Source organism: Scyliorhinus torazame, chromosome 5 (genome assembly GCF_047496885.1).
Source record: "Scyliorhinus torazame isolate Kashiwa2021f chromosome 5, sScyTor2.1, whole genome shotgun sequence".
NCBI lineage: Eukaryota > Metazoa > Chordata > Chondrichthyes > Carcharhiniformes > Scyliorhinidae > Scyliorhinus > Scyliorhinus torazame.
Window position 1 is genome coordinate 112649187 of NC_092711.1, and position 26471 is coordinate 112675657.

A 26471-nucleotide genomic window follows, 5' to 3' on the forward strand; every position below is an offset into this window, starting at 1 on the left:
CATGTTCAAAAAGTTGAGAGGAGAGGGAGGTTGAAGATGGGGCAAAAATTTGTAAGGATGGCAGGATCAAGGGTTTGTTTTATTGAGGAGGGGGTGATGATGGCAGATTTGAAGGACAGAGGGACAGTACTTGAAGAGAGAGAAATGTTGACAATATCCATGGACACAGGGTAGTTGGCTGATCAGTAGCTCAGTGGGAATAGGGTCGATGGAGCAGGAGCTGGGTCTCATGGACAAGATGAGCTCTGAGAGGGCATGAGGGGAGATGGGAGAGAAACTAGAGAAAGATGTGGGTTCAGGGCTCGGGAAAGGATGACATTTAGAGACAGTTTGGTCCTGTGGGCTCGTGGAAGGGAGGGAAGCAGCAGATGCAGCCAATTGGATTTACTCAATCTCAGTCACAAAGAAGCTCCACAAGCTCCTCACATGTCTTGTTGGAGGTGAGGATGGAAGAGACAGGGGAGAGCGAGAGAACTTCAAAAGGATCTAACCTGTGTCAGAGATATTAAAAAGTTTCAACACACTGCGTATTTCACACAAATCTGATTTATTAGACTTTTAGCAGAATTTTGGCCCCTGTAAATGGGCTGGAGTTTGTTATCAGCAGAAAGAGACCCAAATGAACATGGTTCAGTCCTGAATGTGAGTAACAGCAAAATCCAATCACTATGGTTACTTGTGGCCTCGTTGGTGTCTCAGCAGGTGGGATGAAGTGGTGAATCCCTTCCCACACTTGGAGCATGCGAATGGCTTCTCCCCAGTGTGAATTCGCTGGTGCTTCCGCAGGTCGGATGACTGAGTGAATCCCTTCCCACACTGGGCGCAGGTGAATGGTCTCTCCCCAGTGTGAATTCGCTGATGTACAGTGAGGTAAGATGAGTGTCTGAACCCAGTCCCGCAGTGAGAGCACCTGAACGGTCTCTCCTCAGTGTGAACACGTTGATGGCTCATCAGATCCCCAGAACGTTTATAGCACTTCCCGCAGTCTGGACATTGAAACAGTCTCTCATCAGTGTGAACTTGCTGGTGTCTCAGCAGGTCGGATAATTGAGTGAATCCCTTGCCACACTCGGAGCACGTGAATGGTCTCTCCCCAGTGTGAACGCGTCGATGAGTTTCCAGCTGGGATGGGGAAGTGAATCCTTTGCCACAGTCTGCACATTTCCACGGTTTCCCTTCAGTGTGACTGCATTTGTGGCTTCGGAGGCCTGATGATCGACTGAATCCTCGTCCACACACACAACACGTGTACGGTTTCTCCCCACTTTGAACGATGCTTTTTCCTTCCATGTTCAAAATCTGCTGATATTCAGGATATGATAAATTGAGGGCTCTGTCAGATCCTGATGTGATGCTTGGTTTGAGTTCCCGGATTTAGAAGCCTCCCCTTCGAACACCCTGTGAAACTGATTGAAAACAGAAAATAGGGAGTGAGAGAGAACCCACAAAAATACAAAGGCAGGTTGTGAAATTGAGCTGAATTATTCTGGTCATTTGTGGGACCGGCACTGGGAAGAAGTGACCATGAAAACTGCCGGATTGTCACAAAAACCCAACTGGCGTCTTTGGGAGGAGAGAGAAAGAGGTGAAGAGGGATTTTGTATATCTACAAGACATATTAAGAGAGTAGTAGGCAAAGCAAATTCGATCTTGAGCTTCATAAACAGTAATATTGATACTGAAACTATGCTTCTGGTGGCACAGTGATTAGCACTGCTGCCTCACAGCGCCAGGGACCCGGGTTCAATTCCGGCCTTGGTGACTGTCTGTGTGGAGTTTGCACTTTCTTCCCGTATCTGTGTGGGTTTCCACCCGGTGCTCCGGTTTCCTCCAACAGTCCAAAGAAGAGCAGGTTAGGTGGATTGGCCTTGATAAATTGCCCCTTAGTGTCCAGGGATGTGCAGGTTCGGTGGGGCTATGGGGTTACAGGGACAGGGTTGGGGTGTGGGCCTAGGCAGGGTGCCCTTTCAGAGAATCAGTGCAGATGTGATGGGCCGAATGGCCTCCTTCTGCTCTGTAAGATCAGCCCCACATTGGCTGGATCTATGGGTTAGTATGGAGAGAGGGCAGCGTCCATTACGGAGGTTGGATGTGGGACTATTCGCAGATGAGGAAGTCTGTGGGCGGGTGAGCAAGTCGATCTGGAAATAAACGATACAGGGGAAGTTTCGGCAGCAGCGGTGTGGGAAGCTCTGAAGGCAGTGGTTAGAGGGAATTCATTTTGATACAGGCCCATAGAGAAAAGGTGGAACGAGCAGAGAGGGATAAGTTGGTTAGGGAGATACTCCAGGTGGATAGGATTTATGCGGAAGCCCCGGACGTGGGGTTATTGAAGGAGCGGCGGAGGTTACAGATGGAGTTTGGGCTGTTATCTACAGGGAAACCGGTGGAACAACTGAGAAAGGCAAGGGGAGCGGTGTATGAGTTTGGGGAAGAGGCCAACAGAATGTTAGCGCACCAGCTGAGGAAAAGGGAGGCAGCCAGGGAGATAGGGAGAGTAAAGAACAGAGGTAGGAATGTGGCCCTGGACCCAGTGGGGGTGAATGAGGTGTTTAAGGACTTTTATAGCAAGTTTATACGAGTCAGAACCCCGGCTGGGGTGGAGGGGATGAGGCAGTTGAGGTTCCCGAGGGTTGATGAGGATCTGGTGGAAGGGCTGGGAGCCCCAATTGAAATTGAGGACATAATGGAGGGGCTGGAGGTCATGCAGTCGGGCAAGGCCTGACGGCTACCCGGTGGAATTCTACATGAAGTTCTCGGAGATATTGGGCCCACAGCTGGTGAGGGCATTTAATGAGGCAAGGGAGAGGGAGTCCTTCCCCCAACAATGTCGCAGGCCTCAATCTCATTGATTCTGAAACGGGAGAAGGACCCTGAGCTATGCGGGTCATACAGACCAATCTCTCTATTGAATGTGGACGCCAAACTGCTGGCTAAGATATTGGCCAATAGACAGAAGACTGTGTCCCGGGGGTGGTAGGGGAAGACCAGACGGGATTTGTAATGGGCTAGGTACTCACGGCTAATGTTAGAAGGCTCTTAAAAGTTATCATGATGCCCTCAGAATGAGAAGGCCTTTGATCGGGTGCAGTGGAATTGTGGGAGGAAACTGGAGCACCCGGGAGGAAACCACGCAGACACGGAGAAGGTGCAGACTCCGCACAGACAGTGACCCAACCTGGGAATCGAACTTGGGTCTCTGGCGCTGTGAGCAATAGTCCTAACCACTGTGCTACCGAGCTATCATGGACTCAATGAGCCGAATGCCCTTTTTTGTGTCAGCTGACTCTAACTTTTTTGTGTAATCTCACCTTGCAATTTAACCCTAGAGGTTCAGATATCACTCAGGTAAATCTGTGCTACACTCCCTCCGAGGCCATTCTATCCTTTCTCGGGTTTGTTGCCCAGAACTGAACACAGTTCTCCAGGTTTGGCCAAACCAGGGTTTGTGAATCTTGGGGCTTTTCCAGTCACACTGAGACCTGAAATCTTCCCTCACAGACAGAACAGAAAAACGTTTTACCTTCCACACCCAGATGCTGCTGAAATTCAGTTTCTAATGAATCGAGTGACTGTCAGATCGCGATGTGACGTTTGGTTTGTGTTCCCCGTCTGTTAAACCTCCACTTCCGGTATCCTGTAAATTTACAGAAACCTCACTGTCAGTTTAGGATAGAAATTCACAACATTCTCTCCTCGCCAGCTTTGATTAAATGTATTCCTAGAGGTTTGATCACATGACCTGCCCCCATCCTCCAGCCATTAATCTGTCAACACATCCACCCTTGTGACACACTGCTTTCCTCGGCCAATTGGGAAGCAAAAGGACTCAAGAAATCTTTTTTACTGTCCTAATGATTTCCCAGACATGAATCTCATCAAGGTAGAAGGTAAAATTTGAATTCATTGAAAGTATACTGATGACCATGAAACCATTGCTGATTGTTGTAAAGACCCATCTGGTTCACTCATGTCCTTCAGTGAAGGAAATCTTCTATCCTTACCTGGTCTGGCCTACATGTGATTCCAGATCCAGTCAGCTGGTTGACTCTTAAAATTCTCTCTGAGATATACTCAGTTCAAGGGCAATTAGGGATGGGTCAAATTGGGTCAAATAGTTTGAGCTTTTAAAGTTGTTAACCGGTGGGAAAACTGAGGAAATCCCTTTGCACACATGAAGTGTGAGAGTGATCTCCCTCTGAACTGCACATTAGATTAACTAATGACTAACTCATATTTATTCTCTTCCAATGGAAACATCTTCCACTTGTCGATCATGTCAAACCTTTTTATAATCTTAAAGGATCAGGCCATCCTTCATTTCCTTTTTCCAGAGAAAAGGTTTACACCCTGTCCAATCCCTCTTGCCAGGTATAACCTGCCAGTTCAGGCATAATTTAAATATCTTTTCCTGCATCTTCTCCAATCCTTCCAGATCCATTTTACAATATAGAGACTTTAACTAATCTGAGCAGCAAACTCACAATTGCCCCCAAATGCCTGTATGTTGCAGTATTTTAATAATTTTACTATTAGCTGAATATAAGATGGGAAAGAAGCAGATCCAGTGAGTCTGTAACACTGTGGAACATCTACAAATTTGCCTCTTCCCCTTACTGCTAAACAGTTGACTTTTTCCACTCTTAACCTGTCAGTTATGGCATTAAGAATAGTGTGAAAGACTGGATTTCAGCTCGGTGACACTAGGCCAGACTAAATTAGTGCACAGGATTGTTGAGCTAATGTATCCATATCATAAGATGGATCTAGAAGGACTGGGGAAGATACAGGAAAGTGTACCAGAATGATGCCTGAACGAGCAGGTTACAGACAGCGAGAAATGCAGAGGCTCGATGAGCCATATGGTTTCCACCCGCTTCCATTTCTTGTGTTATGAACATCACTGTAAATCATTTCCATGCAGACACAACAGATGCAACAACCACCAGTTCATCGCCATCCTTCCCATAATCCAGGATTCCAAACACACTTTCCAGGTGACAGTGATTTACTTGTATTTCTTGCTATCCAGTATTGTGTATTCACTGCTTACGATTTGGTCTCCCCCACACTGAGGAGATTAAATCTGGATTGGTGACTGTGGAACATCACCATTCAGTCTGCAAGCATAATCCTGAGCTTCTGATCATTTAATATTTTAATTCCCTGCCCCACTCCCACTCTGTCCTCGGCCTCCTGCACTGCTCCAATAAAGCTCAAAGGAAACTTGAGGAACAGAACCTCATCCCTGATCAGGCAATTTCTGACCTTCCAGACACAACATTCATTTCAGTAATTTCAGTTTATAATCATCACTCCGATATTTTCAGACATTTGGTGCTGGTAAAGGTTCTGTTGCCATTTATACCTCACCTGGACCTGTCTTTTATTTCTTCTCTTGTCCTAATAGTTTATTTACTTATCTCATTGTCACCCAGTTTTGTCTTGCACCATTATCCCCCTTGTCATTTAATCACTTCAGCCTCACATCCTCCCAAACTACCCCCTCTGAAATGGCCCAGCAAGCCACTCAGTTCAAGGCCAATTAGGGATGGGCAGCAAATGCCCGCTCAGCCAGCGACACCCACATCCCAAGAACAAATAAAGGGTAGTTGCCAGTTAGAAAGGCAAATGCAATGTTCGCATTCATTTCAAGAGAGCTACAATACAGGATGAATGGGGATGAGAAACATATCAGCCATGATCGAATGGCAGAGAAAACTCGAAAACTCAATGGGCTGAATGGTCTAATTCTGCTTCTCTATCTTTTTTTTTTTAAATGAGGGGATCTCATAGAAACATTTGTAAAAAATAATTGTTGGAATCCATCCCAGACCTGGATACAGATCAATTGATTCTTGGAGGAGACTTCAATTGTGTTCTGGATCCTAAATGGACTGGTCCAAGCTGATTCAACCACAACAAAAACATGAAAAAGGAATGAAACCGGACGGACCACCCGGCATCGACCCAGGCACCAGAAACGACAACGGCAAACCCAGCAAAAGATTTTTTTAAACTGTTCCCATCAGTAGATTGTAAAAGGATTACGGGACACAGATTTAAGATTGTGAACAAGATCTACAGGGGAGATAGGAGGTAGACATTTTACACAGTGAGTGATAATGATATGGAACTCAATGCTTACACACAAAGGTCGATAATCTCTGGGTCCTGGTAACCCAAACGGTGCTGTCAAAATTTGATGTGAGGATTGGTTGTGAGTTTCCTGTCTGTGAATCCCTTTCCAAGCCCCTGTGAAAGAAGTTTACAAAGGCATCACGGTCAGTCCAGCAATAAAATTCAGGAAAGATAAATATTTCTCATGGTTTGAGTTTGCTGTGTGTAAATCCTCCCCTACGAATCCCCTGTAAAAGGAGTTTCCAAAATTAATCACTGTCGGTCCAGGATAGAAATTCACAACATTCTCTCCTCCTGCGTCCTGGTCCAGGATGACCGCTCATGCCCCCCGCTGCACACTGACCCTCTTGTCATCAGCAGTCCCCTGATTTGAGGGTGACATCTACTCAGGGTTGTGAATTTTTATTCTGGGATTTCATGTGGCTGAACAGAGTCGCAGAGCTTTGGACACATGGGACAGGATGTCCAATGAATCATAGAATTTACAGTGCAGAAGGAGGCCATTCGGCACATCGAGTCTGCATCGGCCCTTGGTAAGAGCACCCTACTTAAGCCCACACCTCCACCCTATCCCTGTAACCCAGTAACCCCACCCAAATCATTCGGACACTAAGGGCAATTTAGCATGGTCAATCCATCTAACCTGCACATCTTTGGACTGTGGGAGGAAACCAGAGCACCCGGAGGAAATCTACACATAAAGAATGTACAAACTCCACACAGACAGTGACCCAAGGTCGGAATTAATCATAGAATCTACAGTGCAGAAGGAGACCATTCGGCCCATCGAGTCTGCACCGGCATTACCTGATCTGGCCAACTCACTGAAATGTGGTTAATTCTGAATTTCCTAGCAAGCCACTCAGTTTAAGGGCAATTAGGAATGGGCAACCAAGCTGATTTGCCCGTGACATTCACATCCCATAAAGAATAGAGAAAATCAAAGGGCTGTTTCCAGTGCCGGTTTCAAAGGAATCAGTACTGGGCCCTTCACTCCTGGTTAAATTGATTTGAAAGTAAATGTAGGAACACGTGGAAGAAGTTTACCTGTGACACAAAAATGATTGAACACTTGAGGAATGAGGAAGAACGCTGGAGGGAAAACAAGGCAAGGGATTACATGATAAATGGCAGGACAGGACTAGTATGACCAGAGCTAGATTCCTGTGCACAGGAAGATTGCACCAGAGAGAGTACAGAGGGGATTTAACAACACCAGCCAGAAATTGACAAATGTTTGCTCTGGGGAAAGTTTGGATAAACTGGGACTGTTTTCTTTGGCACAGAAAGCCTGAGGAGAGACCAAAATGAAATGTTGAAAAGCAGCCTGGCTAGCTCAGTCGGTAGAGCATGGGAGTCTTAATCCCAGGGCCGTGGGTTCAAGACCCACGTTGGGCACTTCAGCTTCTTTAATCTGAGAACATTGAGCTGAACTGTTTTATGGGTGGCACGGTAGCACAGTGGTTAGCACTGTTGTTTCACAGCGCCAAGGTACCGGGATTCAATTCCCACTTGGGACACTGTCTGTGCAGAGTCTGCACGTTCTCCAGTGTCTGTATGGGTTTCCTCCCACAAGTCCCGAAAGACGTGCTTGTTAGGTGAATTGGACATTCTGAATACTCTCTCTCTCAGCCCGAATAGGTGCCAGAGTGTTACTACTCAGGGATTTTCATAGTAATTTCATTGCAGTGTTAATGTCAGCCTACTTGTGACAATAATAAAGATTATTCCAAATGTATAAAATTCTGGGGGATCATGGTGGCACAGTGGTTGTGTGCCTGCGTGCTGGGTACCCAGGGTCGATCTTGGCCCCGGGTCACAGTCTGTAAGGAGTTTGCACATTCTATCATTGTCTGTGTGGGTTTCACCCCCACAACCCAAATATGTGCAGGGTAGGTGGCTTGGCCAAATTAAATTGCCCCTTGATTGGAAAAATATATAAATTTACATTTTAAAAAAATTCTGAGGGATCTAAATAGATTGGATAGGAAGGTCCTATTCCCTTTGGTTGAGGGATACATATAAAAGGGGGCAGAGATTTTGGGAAGGACTAGGAGGTTTAGAGGGTGGTGAGGATCTGTGACATGCTGCCTGAAATGATGGCAGAAACCCTCATAACATTTAAAAAGTATTCAGATAGACATCTGAATTGATGTAACTTAAAAAGCTACAGACCACAATCTGGAAATTGAGATTAGGCTGAATACCTACTTTGTAGCCACGATGAGCTGAATGAAATGCAACAGGAACAACAAACTTTGATAAAATCCGGGATAGTAACTCTCACTACTAACAAGGTCAGCAGTTTGCCCACTTTAGCTGCCAAGTATGCTAATGTGGTAATTTGAAAATTTACCTGCATACATAAGAGTACAACAGCAAATTATTTAACTTCCCCAATGTGATCTGTGTAATTAGTCTCAAATTTAACCCGGAATGGTCATTTACATTTTCCCAGTCACTCTGATATCTGAAATCTTTATCGACGGACAGAACAGACAAACCATTTTACCTCCCAATGATATTCAGGTCCTGTTGAATCGAGTAACTCTGTCAGATGATGATGTGATGTTTGGATTGAAGTTCCCGTTCTCAAATCCTCCTCTTTCTAAAGGAGTTTACAAAGGAATTTCACTCTCAGTCCAGGAGAGAAATTCACAAGGTTCTCTCTTCCGGCTTCCGGGTCCTGGACGGCCGCGCATGCGCCCTGCTGCACCTGAGAAAGACGGCCACGCATGCGCCCTGCTGCACCTGAGAAAGACGGCCGCGCAGGCGCCCTGCGGCATATCACTCCCGAAACAGATGACAGGGACCGATCAGAGAGAAAAACACCGCTGCGGCCGCCCCATTCCGTACAGACACCGATCTGTATCAAAAGTGCCGGAAACAATTTATCAGCCTGAGGAACGTAATGGAATAATGGATAAGACTTCGTACTGTGCTCACCCCAGTCCAACGCCGGCATCTCCACATCATGGAATAATGGCGGATAAGGCTACCCGGAATGCCGGGCGCGTATGAATGCGCCCTATCTTCGTCACAGGAGCCAGAACGCGCAGGCGTCAGAATGTCCCGTCCCCGGATGTCTCCCCTCCCTCCCCACCACCCCCCCCCACCCTGTGTGGAGCATGCGCAGTGCTGCTCCGGGATGAGCGTAGTGAGAGTGAGTGCGGCTCCCAGAGGCTGAATGAGAGCCGCCGCGTGCGGGGACAATGGGGAGAACCCAAACACCCCAATAAGACCCATTGGTTTTATTGTCAGTCTGCAGACAGGAGCTGGAGAACTGAACCCAGGCAGAGGAGAGGGAGGGAGAAAACTGGGAGTGGAGGAAAGAAATGGTGCAGATGGTGAGATGGGTTTGCATTTCAGCCCAGGGAGGAGGGAGAGTGTGTGGGACGGGGATTGACAGCTTTGGAGGAACAAGAGAGGAAAAAATGTTCCAGAGAAACTCGAATTGTCTGTTCAGAATTTCTATCCTGGACTGAGTGATGACTTTTGTAAACTCCTTTTACAGGATATTGGAAGTGGAGGATTGGCCGACAGAAAACTCAAACCAAACATCACATCGAAATCTGACTGTCACTTGATTCATCAGGAGCTGAATATAATCAGTCTTTGAATTTGGAAGGAGAAATATTTGTCTGTTCAGTTTCAGCGGTGCGACTGCAAAAGCACCGAGATATACATCCCTTCCCCGAGTGAGAGTGTTCCAGTGAACTGACTGTGGAGAGAGCTTTAACCAGTTACACAGGCTCAAAAAATGTATCACGTCATTCACTGCAGGGAGAAATTAAACGGCTGTTGTGTGTGGACAAAGCTTCAACCGGGAGAGACAGAGAGACCACTCACCACGGAGAAACTGTGGAAATGTGCGGACTGTGGGAAGGGATTCAGTTACCCATCACAACTGGAAGTTCACCGGCGCAGTCACACTGGGGATAGACCGTTCACCTGTTCCATTTGTGGGAAGGGATTCACCCATTCATACAACCTTTTGACACACCAGCGAGTTCATACTGAGGAGAGGCCATTCACCTGCCCTGTGTGTGGGAAGGGATTCACTCGGTCATCCCACATTGTGACTCACCAACTTGTTCACACTGATAAAAGACCGTTTACATGTCCTGACTGTGAGAAGAGTTTTAAATGTAAAAAGGATCTGCTGACACATCAACGTATTCACACTGGGGAGAGACCGTTCTCCTGCACCCTGTGTGGGAAAGGATTCATTCAGTCATCCCACCTGCAGACACATCAACTTGTTCACTCTGATCACAAACGTTTTAACTGTCCTGACAGTGAGAAGAGCTTTAAAAACAAAAAGGATTTACTAACACACCAATATGCTCACACTGGGGAGTGACCTTTCACCTGCTCTGAGGGAATGGATTCAGCCGTCCAAGTGCCCTACCGAACTACCAGAGAATTCACACTGGGAGAGGCCATTCACCTGCTCTGACTGTGGGAAAGGATTCATTAATTCATCCAACCTTCTGATACACCAGCAACTTCATACAGGGGATAGACTGTTCACCTGTTCTGAATGTGGGAAGGGATTCACACGTTCATACAACCTTCTGACACATCAGCAGGTTCACAGTGAGGAGAGGCTGTTCACTTGCTCAGTGTGTGGGAAGGGATTCACTCGTTCATCCAACCTTGTGAATCACCAGCGAGTTCACACTGGGGAGAGGCCGTTCACTTGTTCCACATGTGGGAAGGAATTTTCTCATTTATCTTATCTTCTGAAACATAATCAAGTTCACACTGGGGAGAGGCTGTTCACCTGTAATGTCTGTGGAAAGGGATTTACTCAGACATCTCACCTGCTAACACACCAACCAGTTCACAAGCGACTACAAGGTTTGGATTCTACCCTTATTGATGCTGTTAATTATGTCCAGGACTGAATCAGGTTCACTCTTGACTGTCTTAATCTGCTGATGAGGTTTAATGTAAAATAAATAAACTTGGTTGGAAACATTACAGATTTTTGTCTTTCCCACCTGAGTGTTTAACAGCACCTGGCTGGAGCTCAGAAAGGACAATCTGGAGGAGGATCACACGGCAGGAACAGAACTTCAGCCTGGACACAGTCCTTCAGGGTCACACTGAGAGGGACAAAAGACAATTGGGTCTTTCTCATCTCTCTTCACTGACAGCAAAGTCCCGGTGTGGGTTAATCCTGAGGTGTGAGAAAAATGTATTCCAGCTGTTCTCTTCCATGGTTCAGAGCTCCTAGACACAGAACAGAAGCACCTTTACAACTGTGTTTGGAGTCAGGAAGAACGATGGTGAATGCTGGAAACGTGCTGTCAAATCAGAGATTGGTGTAAAACTGTGATATTCCTGATTGAATGTAAAACAGCTGGTTTCAGTTTCCAGACTGAAAATGTGTTTGTGTGACAGTCGCAATGAATTAATTGAATAGAAACCTACTTAAAAAAGTTTGTTGAAGTCTGCATTAAAATAACAGCTGGAGGAGCTCACAGGAGCCTGGTAACTGCTGGGACAATTAGACAACAGTTTGATTCCCAGATAAAGAAGGATTGCCCAGCTAAATAATTCTACAGATGCTCTACCCTCTGAGAGAAGAAATGTCTCCTCATCTCTGTCCTAAATTTGAGATCCCTTACTCTGAGATTATGCCCTCTGGTCCTGGACTCTCCCGCAAGAGGAAACAAGATGATTTTTCAGGTTGTGTAACTGGTTAAAGCTCTTTCCACAGTCAGTTCAGTGGAACACACTCACTCAGGTGTGTGTGTCTCGGGGCTTTTCCAGTCACACTGATGTTTGAAATCACTTCCCACAGTCAGAACAGACAAGCACATTGACAGTTTGTGATATTTAGATCCTAATGAATTGAGTGACTGTCAAGATCTTGAGTAGTATTTGGTTCGAGTTGCCCAGCTGCCAATCCTCCCGTCCTAATGTCCAAAAAATAAGTTTACAAAAATGATCACTGTAAGAATGGGACAGAAATTCACAACAGATCATTCTAGTTTCTATAGAACCTTCTTTCCTCTCTTGCTTTTCCCAAGCATGTGGTCCAGTCAAAATAAAAGACCAAAATCAACTAGAAATCCCAAGAAAAGTTCCTAACTGAACCAGAATATTGTTCCCAGTATCTCTGAAACACTCTGTCCACTGAGGTATACACTGGTTGTGGAAGGTGTCAAGCATTCCGGCGGGTACCGCATGCTCCCTCTGCAGGGCCACTGGGAATAGACAAGACCACGGGATAGAAGTCGGCAGCCAGAGTGACCACCCACCCACCCACCCATTAACACTGCCAGTTACTGTGGAAAGCCCCAAGTCAGCACATTCCGGCGCCTGTTTGAGTACACAGAGGGAGAATTCAGAATGTCCAATTCACCTAACAGCACGTCTTTCTGGACTTGTGGGAGGAAACTGGAGCGCCCGGAGAAAATCCACAGGGAGAATGTGCAGACTCTGCGCAGACAGTGACCCAAGCTGGGAATGGAGCCTGGGACCCTGGAGCTGTGAAGCAACAGTGGTATCCACTTTGCTACCATACCGCCCATCCCACCCAGCTACAATGCACTGTTTTAACCAGACCCAAGAGTAGATTCAAGATGTCACGTTCGGCACAAAGAGACTGTCGACTGTAAGATCCACAAACTCTGGCAAGGTGGCTGCAACTTAACAGGTTATTCTGAACATTAAACTGTGGGCAATATCCGATCCTGTGACCAATATTTAGTTAAACACGGACCTGAAAGGAAACTTTGCAGCAACCTGTGAAGTTTAAATGTCTCGTTGTGTCAGGATGAACCAGCATTTGAGGAATATAAAATCTCTGGACCGTTGGTCTCCAAGTGCCGTATTGAACACAGGAGAATGAGCTCGAATTGGGACAGAGTGAGTGAGTGAGCATCGTAAACTGCGATTGTATCGGGGTGTTCTGGGTCTCAGAGTTGTAACCCTGTAGTTAATAGTCAGGGATGCAGTATAATAAACCCTGAGCAAAGCAAATGTGTGTGTGAGAAGCAACTGAAGCAGCAGGAAACGGCTGAACCAGCAGAGCTGAATGTCTCCCAGTGCAGCCACAGTACTGTACTTATTCCAGCTGCCAAGTCCACCTGAGAACCAACCTCCTGGCTATTCATCTACAAGAAGCTTCAGAGCCTCATGAGAATTATTTGTTTCTAAAAACGGTTCACTCCAACTAAAGGACCTGCTCAACAAGAAGACAACAGACCTGCAGAGATATAAAGATTGCAGTCTACATTCCATTTTCATCATTACAGCTTCAACTTGATCTGTACCTAATTTCTGTTATGTGTCAGTGAGTGTGAAAGAGACGAGAGACTGAGATGTTCAAACATCCAGGGAAATAGTGTGATAATAAATAACCTTTATTCCTTTAAAAATCATCAGTAAGCTTGCTGCTGAAATGTATTTTAAATAAAGAAAAATCACACTGAGGGTAAGGAAATATCACACAAACATCCTGATAAATGACTGGAAAGGACCACGAAATGTAATCAAACGCTGTATAACCCCCTTCAGGTTGCCATACAGAGGCTGCAGCCTCTCACACTGAATGTCTACGTAATTCAGAGACACCTCCAGCCCACAAACATCAGCTGCAGCTCTGGAAGTGGGCGAAACTTTAAAAAAAACCTGTTGCCCGATAAATTCTGGCGGGCACTGGGACCCGGCTGGGAACAGAAATTTTCAGGTCCCGCCATTAGCTGTTGCATCACCAAGACGCCAGCGCATGCGCTCTGTTTCCCCAAGATGGCGTCTGTGAACCAGGGCCTGGTCCCGGGAGAGAGCTGACCGGCGGTGATGTGACCTGAGGATCACCGCACCTCAGGCAAGGGGCCAGGTTGGGAAGGTGGTGCCTTCAGGAATAACTGGGAAGGTGATGTTTGGTCAGTTGCTGCAGCCTGTGTAGTGAAGGTGCTGTCACAGTGGTGTGAGGCGAGGAAGTACAGGATTATCACCCAGCAATGATCAATTAAGGGGAATGTAAATCCAGCTCAGGCTGCTTTCAGATTGGAAAGGGAGCTAAGGTGTGTCCTTGGAGCTGGTGAATGTTGTGGCTTTGGCAGTTTCTCTATAAAGTCATTCTCATTTATTCCCTCCCTCTCCCACCTCTATCTTTAGGGTCGTAGAATTTTATAGCACGGAAAGAGGGCCTTTGGCCCATTCATTATAATCTTTATTATTGTCACAGGTTGGCTTATATTAACACTGTAATGAAGTTATTGTGAAAATCCCCTAGCCGCCACACTCCGGCGCCTGTTCGGGTCACAGAGGAAGAATTCAGAATATCCAATTCACCTAACAAACACGTCTTTTGGGACTTGTGGGAGGAAACCGGACCGGCACCTGGAGGAAACCCACATAGACACAGGGAGAACATACCAGACTCTGCACAGACAGTGACCCAAGCTGGGAATTGAACCGGGGTTCCTGACGCTGTGAAACAACAGTGTTAGCCACTGTGCTACCGTGGTTCCCAGCATGGCAGCCAGTCCTCGAAGAACCTAATGTGAGCCTTACCCTCCACACCGTCTGACAGGCCGACGACTCGGATGTTCTTTCTCCGACCCTCGGTTCTCCAAATCCTCCAGGACCTCCGAAAGCCACTCGGTTGGTTTTCAAAGGATTGAATTTCGACGGATGCATCTTGCTGAACGTTCAGGATTCTCTCCTCCGGTTCATCGAGTCTTTTTTTTTTCTTTTAAAAAAAATAAATTTCGAGTACCCAATTCATTTCTTCCAATTAAGGGGCAATTTAGCGTGGCTATTCCACCTAACCTGCACATCTTTGGGTTGTGGGTGCGAAACCCATGCAAACACTGGGAAAATGTGCAAACTCCACATGGACAGTGACCCAGAGCTGGGATAGAACCTGGGTCCTCGGCGCCGTGAGGCAGCAGTGCTATCCACTGCGCCACCGTGCTGCCCAGATCATCGAGCCTCTTCATGGTGTTTTGCCGCTGGTCCTCATGAGCACACAATTATTGAGTCAGCTCACTGAGCCTCTGGTCAGTAACATGGATAATGCCGGCAGTCATAATTTTCGCCGCCTCCATGAGAGCCCCGGAGAGCGCGGGATCGAGAGACCTACTGAGGGTCAGGCCGCCATGTTGAAAAGGTGGCTCCACCCCCGCTGAATCCACCTGCGCTGTTTTGTCAACAGATTTCTTCACTTTATTTGGCATAATCCTACTAAACTGAACCCTGACGTCTTCCAGGGACATGATAACAATATTAATTTAAAGATCAGATTACAGGTGAGTGGCACCAAAACCTGCGGAAAAGCAGCTACTCCCGCACCACAAGCCCGACGCCCCGGCACAGACAGATTTCTGATCGATGAGCGTGCCAAGGGTTATGGGGAACTGGCAGGTAAATGGAGAGAAAGCTGAGATGAGGAGGGATTTATTTTCTCGAGGATGCGGTGAAGCTTTGAAATTCTGTACCCCAGAGGATTTACAGTGCAGAAGGAGTCCTTTTGGCCCGTCGCGTCTGCACCGCCCTTGGAAAGAGCACCCTATTTAAGCCCAAGCCTCCACCCTATCCCCGTAACCCAGTAACCCCACCTAACCTTTTTGGACACTAAGGGCAATTTAGCATGGCCAATCCACCTAACCTGCACATCTTTGGACTGTGGGAGGAAAGCGGAGCACCCGGAAGAAACCCACGCAGACACGGGGAGAACGTGTAGACTCTGCACAGACAGTGACCCAAGCCGGGTATCGAACCTGGGAACCTGGTTCTGTGAAGCAATAGTGCTAACCACTGTGCTACCCAACTGTGCTAACCACTGTGAAATGAGGGATAATGTGGGAAAACGGTGTTGTGGTAGATCAGCCAATGATCCCATTGAATGGTTCAGGCTCGATGGGCCGAATGGCATACTGTAGCTCATATTTGTTGTGATCCCCTGTACAGGATGCTGTGAGCTTGGATCTATCAATCAGCCTGAATCAGCACCTTCAGGAGAATAGTGAGGGTGAATATTAGATACAGCAGAGTGAGAATGGAGGGAGAGTGTGTGGGATGGTGATTTACAGCTTTCGGGGAATAAGAGAGGAAAAAATGTGACATAGAAACTAGAATTGTCTGTTCTGAGTTTTTATCCTGTACTGACAGTGATGAATTTTGTAAATTGTTTTTACAGGATATTCAACGAGGAGGAATTACAGACAGAAATCTCAGACGTTACGTCTCGACCTGACAGAGTCACTCGATTCCCTGGAACCTGAATATCATCAGCCTTTGAATCTAGAAGGAGAAATGTTTGCCCAAACTCTCAACTAAAGATTTCAAACATCAGTGTGACTGGAAAAGCACTGAGACCCACACAACACACACCCGAGTGAGAGTGTTCCAGTGAACTGACTGTGGAAAAAGCTTCAACCAATTACACAGCCTGAAAAACATAACAACATTCAGAGTGGGGAGAGACCGTACACGTGTTGTGTCTCTGGACGAGGCTTCAACTGATTGTCCCGCCTAGAGAGACACGAAGAGACCCAAAACATGGAGAAACCGTGGAAATGTGGGGACTGTGGGAAGGGATTCAAAGCCCCGTCAAAGGTGGAAACTCATCAACGTAGTCACACTGGAGAGAGGCCATTCACCTGCTCTCAGTGTGGGAAAGGATTCACTCAGTTATCCGACCTGCGGAGACACCAGCGAGTTCACACTGGGGAGAGGCCGTTCACCTGCCCTCAGTGTGGGAAAGGATTTACTCAATTATCCAACCTGCAGACACACCAGCGAGTTCACACTGGGGAGAGGCCATTCACCTGCTCCCAATGTGGGAAGGGATTCAGTGATTCATCCACCCTGCGGACACACCAGCGGGTTCACACTGGGGAGAGGCCATTCACCTGCTCTCAGTGTGGGAAGGAATTCAGTGATTCATCCAACCTGCGGACACACCAGCGAGTTCACACTGGGGAGAGGCCGTTCACCTGCTCTCAGTGTGGGAAAGGATTTACTCGAGTATCCAAACTACAGACACATCAGCGAGTTCACACTGGGGAGAGGCCATTCACCTGCTCTCAGTGTGGGAAGGGATTCAGTGATTCATCCAACCTGTGGGCACACCAGCGAGTTCACACTGGGGAGAGGCCGTTCACCTGCTCTCAGTGTGGGAAAGGACTCGCTCAGTTATCCGACCTGCGGAGACACCAGCGAGTTCACACTGGGGAGAGGCCATTCACCTGCTCTCGGTGTGGGAAGGGATTTACTCAATTATCCAACCTGCGGAGACACCAGCGAGTTCACACTGGGGAGACGCAGTCCACCTCTCAATGTGAGACGGGATTGCATGCTTCATCGTACCTGCTGTGACACCAACAATTTCACAATCGATTACAGGGGTTGGATTTTGCTGTTATTGTTTCTGCTCTACATCCAGGACTGCATTTTGTTCATTCTGACAGGTGGTCTGTGGGGATGGTCGGAGGGTTTCTTTCTGCTGGACTGGCCGGTCTCACCACTTTGCCTCCAGTGGGCTGATGCACTTTGAGCCTTGTTGCTAATACCTGGCTTCGAATTGTACAAGGATCACAGAGTGAAAGAGTGTTTGGAAGTGTGAAGATATTTAGTTTCCATTTCTGTTTCAAACCCCCTGAAGCATGCCACGTTACCATGGAGATGGGCCTTGATGGTTACATGGTTCTTTTGTTTAATTTATCTGGGTGTTCCTCACAGAAGGAAACTATCAGGGTGTGAGGGGCAAGTTGTCTGAGTGGACTGGGAAACTGATTGGTACAGGGAATGCCGAATATTTAAGGAATTATTACATATTTATCAGGGGTCGGTTAGCTCAGTTGGCTGCACGGCTGGTTTGTGATGCAGAGCAAGGCCAACAGTGAGGATTCAACTCCCGTACTGGCTGAGTTTATTCATGAAGGCCCCGCCTTCTCAACGATGCCCCTCGCCTGAGGTGTGCTGACCCTCCGGTTAAATCACCTCCAGTCAGCTCTCTCGGTCAATGGTGAGAGCAGCCTATGGTCCTCTGGGATTTTGTGACTTTTATTTCACATATATACAACAAATATAGATTCCTTTAAGGAACAAAAATCCAACAGGAAAAGTGATGTAACCTTGGTTAACAAGAAAAGTTAAAGATTCCATGAGATCCATTAGAATTCAGCAAAGGAGGACCAAGAAACTGATGAGAGCAAACTGGCGAGAAACATAAAAAACGACTGGAAAAGCTTCTCCAGGAATGTGAAAAGGAAAAGATTAGCAAAGACCAATGTGGGTCCATTCCAGGCAGAGACAGGAGAGTTTATAATGGGGAGTAAGGAAATGGCAGAGAAACTGAACAATGTGTGTCTCACTTCACAGAGGAAGATACAGAAATTGTCCCCAAAACACCAGAGAACCAAGGGACTGGCAGAGATTATTGGTGAAAAAGTCGTATGGAGAAATTAATGGGCTTAAAAGTGAATAAATCCCCAAAAGCTGATGATCCACATCCCAGTGTTGAACGAGGTGGCTGTAGAGATCTCTATTCTACATTCTCTTGACTCTATCTGTTACGGACAAACCTTTTGTCTAAGCCAAACGTTTCCTTTTTACATAGCCACAGAAGGTTTTACAATGCATTTTTAAGTATTTTGCCAGTTCACATTCTATTCTATTCTCCCTTTGTTTCTCAGTGTCTTGGTTGAAAACGGAAGTAAATCCTCGGGAATGAATCATCACTTTGGACAGGTTCTGAGACAGTTTAAGTTTTGACTTCCAGGACAGAGTAACTATAATCGTGGAGTGATTTTAGATTGTGTAAAAGGGCAAAGTTCTAGCTCATAGTTTAATGTGTAGGTTTCCGAGTTAAAGTAGCTTCTAGCTTGTTTGTTGCATTAAAAGTCAGGAAACTTGAAGTCCCGTCGTGTGATCTTTTAATTTGTGGACTGGGAATTTGATTTTTTTATAACAAGTTGCTGACCTTTATGGAGATCCTAATCCACAAGTTTTGTCTTCCTATTTGAGCCTCGGGCACCTTTCTGTCTCTATTGCTCATGTCAGTGACAGCCAGGTGATGGAGCTGAGGGCTGAATTCAGCTGAGAATAACGGGGCCTGTGTCCCAGTTGGGAAACTGCCATGGGCGTCGCTAATAGGGACTGGAAGGTGCTGGAGGACTGACTGGGAATTGCACTTCCAACCGTTCAGGGGCGAGGGCCACCGTGGGCTGACGGTGATATGACACCCAGGGTTCAGTGCCCCAGTGTCCAAAGCAGGGAGTCACGGGAACACGGTACAGAGGAGCCCACGGGAACACGGTAGAGGAGCCAAAGGGAACCATTTGGGACCAGAACATTGTGAACATCCTGTTACTCTGGTTTTCTTTGATCCTCAAGTAATTTTCTGTTCGTTTTTTTTTAACCACGTTCTGTTTCATCAATAAACTTTTAACAGGAAAATATTTGAATTGGTTGGACTTTTCCTGATTAAATTTGTTCACTTTCGGGTAAGTGGGTGAGAGGGGTTGACAGGCTCTTTAACAGAAAGTGAGTCCCTCTAAGGTAGTTGGCAAAGGAGCCAGAGGGGTAGAGGGCATTTGAATTTTCTTTGAGACAATGTTTGAAAATGGAGTTCAGGAAGTCAATTGTGACTGACTAATTTATCAATGTTCTCTGAGGAAGTGACAAGGGATGTCAATAGATGTGCTTTATCTGGATTTCCAGAAAGTATTTCCCAAGGTGCCACATCAAAGGTTATTACACAAAATAAGAGCTCATTGTGTGGGGGGCAACATATCAGCATGGATAGAGGATTGGTTAGTGAACAGGAAGCAGCCAGTAGGTATAAATGGGTCATTTCTGGGTGGGTAAGATGTGACAAGTGGAATGTCACCAGGATCAGTGCTGGGCTCTCAACCATTTACAATCTGTATGAATGTGTTGGATGACGGGATTGAATGTCTGGCGGCTAAATTTTCTGATGCCTCAAAGACCGGGAGGAAAGTAATTTGTGAAGTGGATTTAAGGACTCTGCAAAGGACTACGAACGGGTTAAGTGAGTGGGTAAAAAACTGACAGATGGAACATAACTTTGGAAAATATGAATTGTCCACTTTGTCAGAAAGTATTAAATAAAACAATATTATTTAAATTGAGAGATTGCAAAACTCTGAGGTACAGAGGGATCGGGGGTGCCTGATCCCAAGTTAGTCTGCAGGTACAGCAAGTGATTAGGAAGGCCAATGGAATATTCTTGTTTATTGCAAAGGAAATGAAATATAAAAGTAGGGATGTTTTGCTGCAGTTGTACAAGGTCTTTAATGAGACCATATTTCGAGCACTGTGTACAGTTTGGGTCTCCTTATTTCAGAAATGAGATACGTGCATTAGAAGCAGCAAAGAGAAGGTTGACTCCCCGGATTCCTGGATTGAGGGGGTTATCCTCTGAGGAAAGGTTTGACAGGTTGGGCCTGTATCCATTGCAGTTTAGAAGAATGAGAAATTATGTTAGAGACGCTAAGTGGAATTGATGGAGAGAATGCTGAGAGGATGTTTCCCCTTGTGGCAGAGACTAGGATGAGGGGATACCATTTACAAATAAGGGGTCTCTTATTTAAAATGCCGATCAGGATGATTATTTTTCCCCTGATGGCTGTGGGTCTGTTAATCTTTCTTCCCCAGAGAGTGGTGGAGGCAGGGCCATTGAATCTGCTTTGAGGCTGAATTTTATAGATTCTTGATTGACAAGGGAGTGAAAGGGTGGAGAAGGAAAGTGGAGTTGAGACCACAATCTGATTAGCCCTGATTTCATTGAATGATGGAGCAGGCTCGAGGGGCCGAATGGTCAACTCTTAATTTATATTGACCCTTAACACCCCCACTTTCCCAAACTCTGAAATGATTCACAGTGATAGTCCTTATTGGTGGCAGTGGTTAGATTTTATTCAGTATAAATAAGAGCTGACACAGTCTAATGTCTGAGCAGTAGTATCAAAGTGCAGCAGCATTACCATTGCATTCTGGGTAGAAGCACCATCTCCATTGATTCTCTCTGGAGTGTGTATCAGTGCCTTGATGCTGTCACAATGTTGTCTCAATCCCTTGGACACATTCACCATTTCATCTCCTGCTGGGTCTCAAATAGCTGTGTTTGGGACCCGGTCTTCAGTCCTTTTCAACATGAATTTACACTTGCTGTTTTTCACATGTAACAAATCACATCTGCACACTCACACCGGTCCAAAATTGCCCATAGTGTTGGGTGGGGCTACTGGGTTATGGGGATAGGGTGGAGGTGTGGATCTTGGGTAGGGTGCTCTTTCCAAGAGCCGGTGCAGACTCGATGGGCCGAATGGCCTCCTTCTGCACTGTAAATTCTATCTATGGTATCCCAAAATCATGTCACACATTCTTAACTCTCAGATGTGCTGATGAAAAGACCAAAGTGAGTCTGTCTTTCTGATCTCCCCCTGTTAAGGTGCTGATATTTTATGTAGCGGCTGGACTTCTTTAAAACAAAATTCATGGACAAGGATGTAAATATTTCCAAGAGAAAGTGATCAACTCATTCATCCCATCTACACATTCCAGACTTTCACTGGAATTTAGGTGGATACCAGATTGAAATATTCCATTTGGACGTACCGGAGGGACAGTATTCCAATTCATTTATTGTCCAGGACAATATATTCACAAGATCTTTAAAACAGAAATTAAACATTCCCAATTGATTTCAGATATTAACATATTCTGTTTGTTCTTTCTGGTCGATGTCAGGCTGGGGATGTTCACCTTGGGAGTAAAGGAGATTGAGGGGAGATTTGATAGAGGTGGACAAGATTACAACAGGTTTCGATAAGGTGGATAAAGAAAAGCTGTTCCCATTAGCTGAAGGGACGAGGACGAGGGAGGGGCACAGATTTTAGATTTTGGGTAAGAGATGCAGGGGGATTATGAGGGAGAATATTTTGATGCAGCGAATGGTAATGACCTGGAACTCGCTGCCTGTGAAATGAAGACCATGGAAGATTTCAAACAGATACTGAATGGGCATTTAGGGATCAAAACTTGCAGGGCTACAGGGATAGAACAGGGCAATGGGTCTGACTGGTTTGCAACAGGGAATCGATGCGCTGAATAGCCTCCTTCTCTGACCTCATGACCATAAGACATAGGAGCAGAATTAGGCCGCTCGGCCCATCGAGTCTACTCTGCCATTCAATCATGGCTGATATTTTTCTCAACCCCATTCTCCTGCCTTTTCCCCATAACCCTTGATCCCCTTATTAATCAAGAACCTATCTATCTCTGCCTTAAAGGCATTCAGTGACTTGACCTCCACAGCCTTCTGCAGCAGAGTTCCACAGATTCACCACCCTCTGGCTTACGAAATTCCTCCTCATTTCTGTTTTAAAGGATCGTCCCTTTAGTCTGATGCTGTGCCCTTGGGTTCTAGTTATTCCTCCCAGTGGAACCATCCTCTCCACGTACTCTGATCTAAAAAGTACAATTTCAGCAGCTCCAGTCTCTCCAATTCACTGAAGTCTCATCCCTGCTCCCATTCTCGTAAATCTCCTCTGCACCCTCTCCGAGAACTTCACATTTTTCCTAACATGTGGGGCCCCATTTATAGGGTTCCTTTCTCGAGTGATAGAATCGAAAAGCAGGGAGGTTATGTTCAACTTGTTTAGAACCAGGGTTAGACTACACTGGGAGCACTGTCAACATTCTGATCTCCATTTAGAAAAAGGAAATAGAGGCACTGGAGAAGGAGCAACAAAGATTCACAAAAATAATACCAGGCCCGAGATCATTTAACCCTCAGAAAAAGCTGGGACTGCTTTTCTCTAGAAAAGAGAAGACTGAAGGGTGACCTGATGGGAGTCTAAGATTATGCAGTGGTTCAATAATCCAATAGGAATTTCAATGGGAAACCTCTTACCGAGCGAGTGGTGAGAACATGGAACTCACGACCACAGCGAGTGGTTGAGGAGAACAGCATGAATACATTGAAGGGGAAGCTGTATACATACATGAGGGAGAAAGGAATAGAAGGAGATGCTGATGGTGGAGAAGAAGAGGGGTGGGTGGAGGATCATGTGGAGCATAAATACTGACACAGACCAATTGCTCCGACTGGCCTGGCCCTGTGCTGTAGACTCAATGGAACAGAGACAAATGTATTTATGTGAGATCCACCTGTAGTGGTAGAAATAACAATATTTACTACTCAGGATAAAATAAGTATCCTTCATCAGTTTGTGGATCATTTCAGTGGAAATGTGCTCTCCCAGGCTCAGCATCAGCCCACTGGAAGCAAAGTCAGGAGACCGGCCAGTCCAGCAGAAAGAAACTCTCCGACACTCCCACTTCATCGACTGTGAGCATGTCAGTCGTGGATGACAGCAGCAATAACAGCAGAATCTAACCCTTGTAATTGCTTGTGAACTCGCTGATGTGTCTGCAGGTTGGCTGACTTGTGTGAATCCCTTCCCACAAACAGAACAGATGAATGGTCTCTCCCCGGTGTGAACTCTCTGATGTGTCAGCAGGCTAGATGACTGAGTGAATCCCTTCCCACACTGAGAGCAGAGGAATGGCCTCTCCCCAGTGTGAACTCGCTGGTGTTTTAACAGGGTGGATGAATCTCTGAATCCCTTTCCCCACACAGTGCAGGTGAATGGCCTCTCCCCAGTGTGAATTCGCTGGTGAGAGAGCAGGGTGGAGGACTGTGTGAATCCCTTCCCACATTCGGAGCAAGTGAACGGCCTCTCCCCATTGTGAACTCGCTGGTGTATCAGCAGCTTGGACAACTGAATGAATCCCTTCCCACATTCTGAGCAGGTGAACGGCCTCTCTCCAGTGTGAACCGGCTGGTATGTCAGTAAGTGGGTTAACTGCGTGAATCCCTTCCCACACTGAGAGCAGGTGAATGGCCTCTCACCCGTATGAACCCACTGGTGTTTCTGTAGATTGGATGAATTAGTAAATCCTTTGTCACACTGGGAGCAGGTGAATGGCTTCTCCCCAGTGTGAACTCTGGTGTGTCTGCAAATGGGATAACAGAGTGAACGCCTTCCCACATTCAGAGCAGGTGAATGGCCTCTCACCAGTGTGAACTCGCTGGTGGGACTGCAGGTTGGATGAGCGACTGAATCCCTTCCCACAATCACAGCAGGTGTATGGCCTCACCCCGGTGTGAACTCGCTGGTGCATCAGCAGGTTGGATGAATCACTGAACCCTGTCCCACAGTCAGAGCTGGTGAACGGCCTCTCTCCAGTGTGACTGCGTCGATGTATTTCCACCTCAGACAGAGCTTTGAATCCCTTCCCACAGTCCCCACATTTCCATGGTTTCTCCATAGTGCGGGTCACCTTGTGTCTCTCCAGGTTCGATGATAAGTTGAAGCCTCGTTCTTATAGAGCACGGGTGCAGTCTCCCCGCTGTGAATGGTGTGATGTTTTGTCAGGCTGTGTAACTGGTGAAAGATCTTTCACAGTCAGTTCACTGGAACTCTCTCACGCGGGTGTGTGTTGTGTGGGTCTCGTTGCTTTTCCAGTCACACTGATGTTTGAAATCTTTTGAAGCTGACAGTTCAGGAAAACATTTGTCCTTCTAGACTCAAAGCCCGATGATATTCAGATTCCAGGGAATTGAGTGACTCTGTCAGATCGAGACATGATGTTTGATATTTCTGTCTGTAATTTCTTCTCGCCTAATATCCTGTAAAAATAATTTTAAAAGTCATCACTGTCAGTGTAGGATAGAAACTCAAGTGAAGACAATTCTAGTTCCTATGGAACATTTTTTCCTCTCTCTTATTCCCCGAAAGCTGCAAATCTCCATCCCACACACGCTCCCTCCATTCTCACTTTGCTGGATCCCTGGGGTGTGCTTCCAGCCATTAAAGCAGTTGTCTGTCATCACCCTCTGTCTCCATCAGCTATGCCAATTTTGAATCCACCATATCATGTTACCTGTATCCCATGTGCTTTTGCCTTCTTTATAAAGTCTCCCCTGTGGGATCTTGTCAAAGGCTTTGCTTAAATCCAGCAAACTGCATCAACTGCACTACCCTCATCTACACAGCTGGTCACATAAAAAATCAATTCAAATTTGTTAGGCATAACCTCCCTCTAACAATGCCATGCTGACTATTCCTGATTAAATCTCGCCTCTCCAAGTGAAGATAAGTCTCTCTCCTTCTGTATGTTCTCCAATAGTTTCCCTACCACTGACCTGAGAAGTTCCCTGGCTTATCTCTACAACCTTTCTTAAACAGTGGGACCACATCAGCTGTTCTCCAGTCCCCTGGCACCTCCTTTGTGGCCAGAGAGGAATTAAAAATTTGGGTCAGAGCCCCTACAATATCCTCCCTCACGTCCCACAGCATCCTGGGACACAATTCATCCAGACCTGGAGATTTGTCCACCTTTAAGCCTGCCAACACTTCCAATAACTTGTCACTCCCTATGTCAATTTGCTCAAGAACCTCACAGTCTCTCTGCCTGAGTTCTATATCTACCTCCTCATTCTCGTGGCTGAAGACAGATGTGAAGTATTTGTTCAACACCCGACCACAGTCCTCTGGCTCCACCCACAGATTGTCCCTTTGGCCCTAATAGTAACACTGTTCTTGATCTGATGAAAGATCATGCTGACCTGAAACATTAACTCTGTTTCTCTCCACAGAGGCTGCCAGATGTGCTTAAGATTTCCAGCATTTGTTTTTCTTTAAATCACAGCAGTCCAGGTGGTGCCTAACCAGGATTTTATATATCTATGCTTCTCCAGTCACACAGATACTGGAAATCCTTCCCTCAACTTTGCATCTCCTACTCTCAGAGGCAGTAGGTTCCAGGTTGTTACCACTCACTTTACATGTACACAAGGCTGCTTGAGGAGTTTATTTGGCCCATTTTCCCCATGCCAGAGTTCGATTATTTTGTTTTATTTTTCAGAATGTATCAAATTCCCTTTTGTAAGTTACAGTCCAATGAGGCTCGAGCACAATTTATAGACGGCACATTCCAAATCACAACAACTCGCTGTGTTTTACAACAAATAATTGTGCATATGGGGTGTCGGGAGTTTCACAGAGTATTCAAAATGGTGTCAATGACGTGGTTATTACACAAAATTAAGACTCAATCTTTATCAATGATTCTGGTGGGGACATGGAGTGTAATATATCCTTGTATGCGGACAATTAGAACAAATCTACATTTCTATAAAACCTCTCACTCCCACTGGACCTCCTGAAATGTTTTAAAGCCAATGGAGTACTTCAGAAACATATTCACTGTTGTAATGTAGGAAGCTGTAAGTACACATGTGTAATCACATTTAGTTTTAAAATTGTTAT

General features: G+C 46.1%; 2 protein-coding genes, 1 long non-coding RNA gene and 1 other non-coding gene across 4 annotated transcripts; 2 read left to right on the forward strand and 2 right to left on the reverse strand.

The window, feature by feature from the left end:
* Positions 1-530: 530 nt before the first annotated feature.
* On the reverse strand, positions 531-8787 carry LOC140419462 (uncharacterized). Its single transcript, XR_011945800.1, has 4 exons — positions 8654-8787; positions 6149-6255; positions 3524-3637; positions 531-1406 (listed from the first exon to the last, which is right to left on the reverse strand). It is a non-coding gene; the product is annotated as an uncharacterized lncRNA (long non-coding RNA).
* Positions 7467-7539, forward strand: trnak-cuu (transfer RNA lysine (anticodon CUU)). The gene has a single exon. It is a non-coding gene; the product is annotated as a tRNA-Lys (tRNA).
* Positions 8788-13822: 5035 nt separating the features above from the next.
* Positions 13823-19025, forward strand: LOC140419459 (uncharacterized). The gene is made up of 2 exons (XM_072503332.1): positions 13823-14032; positions 16304-19025. The coding sequence occupies exon 2, from the start codon at positions 16666-16668 to the stop codon at positions 17482-17484; it is 819 nt and encodes a 272-aa protein (XP_072359433.1). The 5' UTR covers positions 13823-14032; positions 16304-16665; the 3' UTR covers positions 17485-19025.
* Positions 19026-21242: 2217 nt separating this feature from the next.
* LOC140417872 (uncharacterized) lies at positions 21243-25094 on the reverse strand. The gene is made up of 3 exons (XM_072501309.1): positions 25084-25094; positions 23476-24264; positions 21243-21300 (listed from the first exon to the last, which is right to left on the reverse strand). The coding sequence occupies exons 1-3, from the start codon at positions 25092-25094 to the stop codon at positions 21243-21245; spliced, it is 858 nt and encodes a 285-aa protein (XP_072357410.1).
* Between the last annotated feature and the right edge of the window lie 1377 nt (positions 25095-26471).